The 8,609-nt window shown below is 42.7% G+C and overlaps 1 protein-coding gene across 1 annotated transcript in view; it reads right to left on the bottom strand.

Moving 5' to 3' along the window:
• Window positions 1-732: 732 nt before the first annotated feature.
• The window catches only part of Pamr1 (peptidase domain containing associated with muscle regeneration 1), an 88,627-nt gene continuing 80,750 nt past the window's right edge, over window positions 733-8,609 (bottom strand). The window contains exons 8-11 of the mRNA XM_028767032.1: window positions 7,582-7,648; window positions 4,385-4,617; window positions 2,919-3,211; window positions 733-1,782 (exon numbers count right to left, since the gene is read on the bottom strand). Coding sequence (XP_028622865.1) covers window positions 1,246-1,782; window positions 2,919-3,211; window positions 4,385-4,617; window positions 7,582-7,648 — 1,130 coding nt within the window. The 3' untranslated portion in view covers window positions 733-1,245. The remainder of the gene's footprint in view (window positions 1,783-2,918; window positions 3,212-4,384; window positions 4,618-7,581; window positions 7,649-8,609) is intronic.

The raw sequence follows: 8,609 nt of genomic DNA, 5'->3' as shown, positions 1-8,609 counted from the left end.
TTACATACATACATATATACATACATACATACATACATACATACATACATACCTGTAATAAAAATGTCTAAAGATTTATGGAGGTTCAAGGCAGTTCTACACTGGGCTTTGAACATAGAATCAAGCAGACACTTGGAATTAGCTACTCTATATTAAACATTCTTGTTGCTGTAACCTGAGGGAGATAATTGAAGATGAGAAAGGTTCTTTTTGCTCATGGTCTCAAAGGTTTCACTTCATCATGATGGGAGTTATATGGAAAAAAAAAAAGGTTAGCAGCTTGCATCATGGCTGCCAGGAAGCAGAGAGATAAAGTCTGCGTTGGCTGGCTTTCTGCTTTTCTGTTTATTCTATCTGAGCTAATAGGTTAGAGTGTGGGAAACTACCCACAATCAGGGTAAGTCTTCTCTTCTCAGTTAATCCTCCTGGGAAACAGCCTCCCAGACACCTAGAGCTGTGCTTTATCAATCCAGGCACCTCTCAGTCCAAACAATATTGCAGTCAAGATTAACCAGCACATCATTCATACTTCGCTCCCTATGTGTTATCTGACTTGCCTGTCCCATGACCCTCCAAGCTCCAGTGACTGGAATAATAAAGACAGCATTTGACAGACATATTGGAAAATTATACCCCTTGGCTCTATGTTAAAGGGCCCTCACCAAATTATTACCTCAAATCCGTATAACTCATGAAAACAGCATGCAAAAATGAGAGCATCACTTTTGTAGGTCAGAAGTCAGTCCTTGTTTTATTGAAATGTGTACAGAAGACTGGAAAGGAAAAGGATCAGAAACTCTTGTGACAATGTACACAGGAGCACGTGCCACGCCCAAGCTCCTTTGCCCTGGGCTGTCGTGCAAGCTGTTCTTTGGAACTTTGACTGAAGCTGGGCACATCCCAGGCCTTCCCAAGTCAACCTTACCAACCCAAAATGATTGACAGTCGCATCACTTTCAGTGGAGGGGGAGAAGGAGGTTATCCTTCTATTCCCATGATCTTCTTTGAAGAAATCCAGTTCTTGCAAGACCTAACATCTTTTAGATGATTCCCAAGTAGTCAGGAAGACAGTTCCCTGACAGAAAGTAAGCTTTATTCACCCTCTATTGAGATAAGTCCCTGAAACCAGAAGCCTTTCAGTAGGCAAGATCATGGGCAAAATTACACTTCAGGTCCACACTGTTCCATACACCATATATACAGATGGATGCTAGTATAAATCTGCTCAGTGGCCTTGTGGCTTGTTCATTTCATGTTTCTCTCAATCCAGTCTTTGAAAGGCAACACCTTTGTGAAGGCTGTGGATAGGCCATTGCTACATGTCTTGTCATAGCTCCAGCTGACCAGCCCCACCAAATGCCAACGTGGCTCAGGGGATGCTCGGCCTGGGAAGGACAAAGCAGCGATGCCCCCTGTCTCTGCTGTGCAGATGTCAGAAGAGGTACCGGGGTCCTTGCTGGCACAGAACATGTTGTCTGTGACACTAACTGGAATGCCATGATCTTCATGTTGTTCCTCACAAAGCATTGAGTCTACCACCCTGACCACTCCATAATGTAGGGTGTCATTCTTAAAGCCAGGGCTCCTCACATCTGCCAGGATGTTCCAGCCAGCCACAGTGATGTGGGACTCCTGAAAGGAGGTGCTGAGGTCCCGAGTGGCAGCCAGGCAGATGGGTTGGACACGGGTACTGATGCGGGCCTTGTCTAGGAGCTTCAGAATGGCGATATCAGTGTCAAGCAGGATAGGGTCGTAGTTGGGGTGCAGAATGATAGCAGAAATCTACAAATACAAGGAAGAGATACCAGTGGTAAACAGACAACTCTAGTGTGGAAAAGAAGAGGCCAGTTAGGGGTTGAATTATTGAGAGAAACTATCTCAGTGACAACTACAATTTTTTTGTAGCTTTGCCCAAAGAATCATAGAAAGTAATTGTTATATTTTCATAGTTGTCAACTCACATGCCTACTGGGGCCAAGAAGGTGGTATTAAATAAGTAGAGTCCTCAGGTAAAGTCATAGAAGTTTAGTGGTCATGTCCCATCTAAAATAGGCAGATGATATTTTGTACACTGCTGTACAAAGATGTGACAAGCATTCTGACTTTACCAGAAAATAGAGTACAAGTCTTTCTTGGAAATACCTCAAATGTTTAATGCCTAATCAACTAATTAAGAACAGATATGTTGTTTAGCAGAATCCATGCATTAGCCCTACAAGATACTGGTTTATAATCTCTAGCCCATTGAAAGCATTTTGTGTACCTTTAAGGATGCATAAGAAGAATGGATAGACAGGTAAAACGAAGAATAGGGTCGGATATACAGATGGATAGATGGATGAATGGAAAGAGGGCACAGAACAGGTGAGAAGTATATTCTAGTCAGGTGTATCTTGGATAAGAGTTATGTCCTCAAAGCCTACTTGTGATAAATTCCCAAATCCAAATATAATAGACAATTACTTCTCTTTTTCATTCAAGAAATTAATCTATCTTGACCTGGGTAGCTGGGTCACAGTAACAAGTCACAATATCCCTAGAACAAATAATTTCGAACAGAGATATCCAAATAAATAGCTTCATCAGTGTTTAGTATACTATAATTTACAGTACATGCCAATAGATAAAGTAATGTACATTTTAACGTAAGGTGAATGAGTTTTGAGGACTACAGTAATAGTTGTTACTTAGTTCAACCTTATTTTCAAAACAAGCAAAGTTGTGGAGGACCATTGCATGGTTTGCTAACTCCCTATTAGAGTCTGTTAGAGTCTGTCTGAAATTCTGAGCCTCTGTTGCATGCCAGGCATAGGATGGATACTGAAATGCTAAAGTGATGTGGCTGACACGGGCCCTGTTCTTCTGCTCTCGTAACTGGTTAAGTCAAAGCTTCAGTTTCCAAGAAAGCTCTTTCTCACCCGTAAATTCTGGATGGTCTTCTCATCCCGATCATCATCCCTGTAGAATTTTCCCAAGACAACCTTGAGGTCTGCTGTCTTGATGATGGTGACCTTCCCCAGCTCAGTCACACAGTGAGCAGCTACAACCACAGTACGCTCATTTACCAGGGCACCACTGCAGACCAAGAACCATGCACCTTTGTGTAGACCACCGTCATGCACACCACTGGTCCTCCGGTAGATGGCTGCCTGCCATGGCCAGCGGGTCCCTTGAGTCTTTGGAGAAGCAATGTTCTCGATTTTTCCACAGACTATGGAGAAAAACATCAGTTTGCTAGGATCAACTCAGACCATTACTATCTGAGCACAAATCGGTCACTCAACCAAGACAGTACAAATCTCAGTAAACCAATCTGCTTTTCTTTTCTTTTGGTTACTCAAATGTATGCTAGCACACAGCTACTTGTGTGCATATGTATGTGACGGTCAATAGTGGATGTCAGATAGTAATAACTCTCTTGATTTCTCTTCACATTATTTACTGAGACAGGATCTCTCACTGACCCTGGAGCTCACCAGTTTGGCTGTACTGACTAGCCAGATAACCCTAGGGATCCTTCTCCCTCTGTCACTAAGGGATCACAGACACATGCCCCTGTGCCCAGCCAAACTCATGACCCTCGCACTTGTACAGCAAGTCCTTACCTGCCAAGCTATCTCCTTAGCACCCCTCCCTTTGGTATTAACCAGCTACTTACATGTCATTGGCTATAAAATCTAGAGTTAAAAGTGAAGGGTTTGTAGTTCAGTGAAGCAATAGAAATTATCTGGCCCCTTAAATCTTGGCTTCTTTGTCTAGAAAATGTACAGGGAAATGGTAATGACTTTAGGGGCTTTCTGAGTCACCCAAATGGGATGATGCAACAGACAAAAATCCCATGACTGTCTCCATAAGCACAGCTACAACAAACTTTGCCACACCATTCCTTTTTCTCAAAGAGGATGAGGAAGGCAGGTGAGAATGTGCAAGCCTCTAATCCAGAACTTTCACATGCTATCTCATGTTATCTCTCGAGTCATTTTAATTCATGTCAGTTAATTCATTCATTGGAGATTGAGTGTGAAAGTGGAGCCTTGACAAGGTTGTGAAGATAACATAGGTGGAATCCTCTCACGGAGCTAGCTTCGCCCCCACTTGGTATCAATCACTGGGCTTTTCTTTTTTCTAGATATGATGAAACATTTACAAGAAACAATTCCTCTAAGATCTTATGAGCCAATCTCTTCTGGATAGTAAATTTAAGCCAAAAGGAGGGAGCTTGAATTTCAGAATTCCAAAGGTCACTAAACTAGGGGAATAGATGGGAGAAAATCCCCTTGCTCAATTAAGCTTTCCATAAAAGCCTTCCACAATATTAACAGCAGTTCACAAGTGGCTGTGGAAAAGAAAAGAGGCTCAAACTCAAAGATGAGCCTTGACTCACTTGGGATACAAGTCGGGGCCCGCCCACTCCACTTCCCAGTTCTCAGGCATGTCCTCCTGCTGCTTCCCAGGCGGCGGTAGAAGGGTGAGATGCACTCATACTGGACCTGGGTGTGCAAATGTTGGTATCCAGGGGGCAGGTCTCCAAAAGGAAGGGCTGGCTTTTTGGTAGAGACATCCTGCAGTTTCTGCTTGCTGAAAGCCGTGGAATAAAGCTGGTGTAATGGTGTCTCTCTGGATCAAGGCACACAGGGCCAGGGAAAGAACAAAAGCAAGACTTTAGCATCCAGTTCTCACGATGATGTTGGTTATAAGAGAAAAATACCTCACATTTCAATCTTTTCTCCCTTTGCTTTCCTCCCTGTCTTTGTCTAACCACATTCTCTTTCTCTTCTCTCTGGTTTCTTCTTCCTCCTTTCTCTCCCTCCATCATCCCCCTTTCTCTTTCCTTCCCTCCCTTCTCTCTCTCTCTCTCTCTCTCTCTCTCCTTTTGCTATTGAATAAATTTTCTTAATGCCACTCAATATTGTAGTCCTTTGCTCCTGGCATTCTTCCAAGTACCTAGGATTTTAAACCAAACCAAATAAAGTCTGACATAATATTATGATCCATATGTATTCTTTGTGTAGACACACACTGAGAGGGGAGAAGAGAGAAAGAGAGAGAGACAGACAGAGAGAGCGAGCATTTAATTGCAAAAATAAACAGGAAAAGGAATTAATTTGAATGAGAGAAAGCCAGGCACATTCTTTTCTCTAAACATTACCATAATGGGGCAATATTAGGAACTGTCTTAAACTAAACTGTGTTGATACAGTAGCTTGATTTGCCAATTAGAAAATGTAATTAGCTCACCTCAGAGACTAGAACTTTCTCTCAGGCAACACTGCTTAAGAGAAATACAAAAACTTGAGTGTAAATGGAAAAAGGGGCATTAACTGAGCTTCAAGTTGAGCCCCCTGGAGACTATCTGTGGGGAGAAACACATCTTACAGCTTGTGATTGTTTTACATTGGTACATAATGACTGTCAGGCAGTAGACTGGGGTTCCTTCAGGAATTGATGTGTTCATCCCCGTGTAATAACGAATGGGGAAATGAAGCCTAGAGAGGCACTTGTTGGGGAAGGTGCTTTGGGGCACAGTAAAGGAAGATGACACCCAAGATAGCATTTAATAGTCACCATTTTCATCCTAATGCCTCTATCATATCAAGTTCATGTTGTCTAAGATGAAACCTATTTCTTGTATCTCTCTATGGTGTTTGGCTCAGGAAACATTCAGTCCACAGAGACTTCATTCAACAGATATCTATGCTATGTTTATAGCCAGGTCTAAGAGCTTCTGAATGTACAGCATGCTTACCTTTGGGTCACTGAAGTCTGTATTTGTTTCAGGATGCTACAGAACCTAAGAATACCCCCACTTCTTCAGCTTGCCTTCCAGAAAGACACTTCAACTAGATTTTAGGCTTGCTTTCTCAATTGCAGGAGTCACCTAGCACCTTGCTACCCAATCTCCTACTAAAACTGCTGCAACAGTAGGAAGCTCTATTGTCTCTGTGTAGCTCAGGACTCCTGTACAGGTGGCATCTCCTAAACACAGAAAGCATTGCACTTAGCAGAGAGCACACTCCAAGGAAGCCACCAAGACAGAGATGAGACACAGTCTGTATTCTACTGCCATTGTTCCCAAGGGAACACCTTGCCTGGAGAAAGGCAAATACAGATGAGAACCTGAGCAGAGGTGAGTGTGGTTAGCAACCCTCACCGAAGGACGGGCCAAGTCAGCTCTGCTCTAAACTGACATCTTTTTCTGGAAATCACTTAACTCCTTAGAACTTCAGCTTCCACATTTTTGAGGATATGTTAATAAGATGCAAATAATAATAAAAATACACAGCTTCTATGGTTACTGTGAGAACTAAGTAAATTAATATATGTAAAGTGACAAGAGCAACATCTGGCACACAGCTTCATTGTCATCTGTCAGTGTAGTTTTAATCCTTACAATAATCCTAAAAGATTATTAATTACCCCTGTTTTTGAAAAAGGAAGATGAAGGCTCATTTAACTTCAGGAAATGTTTAAACATAACTGGGACTAAAGAGAGGCAGAAGTAGGTTTTGAACCCTCGACTGTTAATCCAACTTATTCATTTAAGTACTATTTACTGAATGGCTTCAATGTGACAGACATGGTGGCAGGGAAAAGAGGAAGAAGGAGGAAAAGGAGAAAGAGGAGGAGGAGGAGAAGGAGGAAGAGGAGGAGGAGGAAGAGGAGGAAGAGGAGGATTATGGTGAAGGTCATAGAACACCAGGTAATGGAAATAGCCTGATGGGGTGTCAGGACACATGTGATGTTACTAGCTTTATTTAAAATGATAGCTGGGGACTGGGGATGTAGTAGTAGTAGAGTTTTTATCTAGCATAAAAAGAGAGTCAGAGATGATCTCTCTGCTAGGCGAAAAAGCTGAGAACTGAAGGGTGGAGATTGAGTAAGCCTCTGTGAAATCCAGTAGAAACAGTTTCCAGACTGAAGGAGTCACAAGTTTGATGTTTCTCAAACAGAATTATGCTTAGACTGGTAGAAGGAAACTAAAGAGATCTGTACAACTGCAATAGAGAGAGGACAAGGATGGAGAAGAGAGTAGACATGGCCTCCTTCCTCACTAGCAGGTAGGCTTCATCTTTCTTCCCAAGAAGAACATTGAATATACCCAAGAGTTCATGTCTCTCATCAGAGTTCATGCCTCTCTTATTGGTCATTTATCTCTAGTTTCAGAGCTCCACCAGCCTACCCCATCTGATTTCTCACCATCAAGACTATCTTCCTACATTCTCGCTGGTTGCATGATTTAGCAGGATTGCCAACTCCTAGAAGCTACCACAATAGTGAAGCAGTTGCTTCAGGAAGACTAAAGTATTAGAATCCAGCTCCTCAAAGATCATCAGGGAAGCCCTGCTTCTTCTCACCAACCATCTGCTTTCCCACGATCCAATAAAACTTGTATTTCTTCCAATAGTAGCTTCCTCTTAGCCAAAAGCAGCTGGCTAATGAGCCTCCATCTAACAAGCCCCATTCTTTCATGACCAGTTAGCACTAAATGTCCCTTAGAAATGCCAGGCTCTCTTTGGCCAAACACAAGTGGAGAAGGGAAATAGCCATTAGCCTTGAAAGAGTTCAGGTGCTCAGCCTCACCTTGACTGAACCTGCATCGAAAGGACTCTCCTTCTCACCAGGTCTGAAATCTTCGGTTCCCGGCAGGCTAGAAACAGATAAACCATGCTGTATGATGCTTTTCCGTCTTCACTGGTCACATCACACCATCCAGAATAACACCCAACTCCCACCCTTCCAGACACTGTGCACTCATTCATAGGTCTCAGAGACTGCATGGGTTAGGCAACCTTTAGCAGTATACTCAGCAAGATGCCAGCTGCTTTTCAACTGAGAGCTGCTTCTGTAGGACTCAGTAGTCTCCTCTGAAAATCTGTTCTTCTGAGGTGACTTGGGATAGTGGCAGTTAATAGATTAGGGCCATCTGTTCATGGGAATGGTGTCAGCAAACTAGATCATAGTGGAATAAAACTCAAAGTGAAGGTTCCAAAATAGAGCCCATAGAGGGAATTAGGAAGTCCTTGTTTAAAATCAGACCACAGTGCCAATTATAAATAAGTCTTGAGTAACCAACCATTCCTTGTCCTGTCTCTGCAGTGAAGGTCCCTAGCAGTCACCAGAGGACAACTCAGAGCCCAGTTTCAATTCACTGAAATCTTTCTTTTTTTCTTCCAGGGAAAATGAATCCTTCCCATCTCTTTCCCAATCTAGCAGCCAACATTTGTCTAATTAGCAACTTAGAGTACTTTGGTTGTATTAATTTGTAAGAGAAAAGTTGACAAAAAACCCTCCAAGGACATATGCAACACCGTTCCCATACTTAATGAAATAAAACATCAGGCCTTGTGCTGGGAGGATGAAAGTTGCTTCTGGCAAAAGTCTAAAGTGATTTATCCCTTTCACATTTATCCCTTTTTTCTCTTTCATTCCTTTCCCCATGGTTCAGGTTGTTGACAAACACCCAGCTGAGAGGATGACGGGTAGGGGCAATGGTCTTGACAATCTAGGACATGAGCACACTTTCCTTCTCAGTAAAGAAGGCATCAGCCTGAAACGACCAATGAATAAAGTCAGGGCGAAGCTGCATCTCTACTGTGGAGGGCTCCAGC

The sequence above is a fragment of the Grammomys surdaster genome, unplaced genomic scaffold, assembly GCF_004785775.1.
Source record: "Grammomys surdaster isolate TR1022 unplaced genomic scaffold, NIH_TR_1.0 170, whole genome shotgun sequence".
NCBI lineage: Eukaryota > Metazoa > Chordata > Mammalia > Rodentia > Muridae > Grammomys > Grammomys surdaster.
The sequence above is the reverse complement of the archived record's forward strand: the minus strand, read 5'-3'. Positions and strand labels throughout refer to the sequence as shown.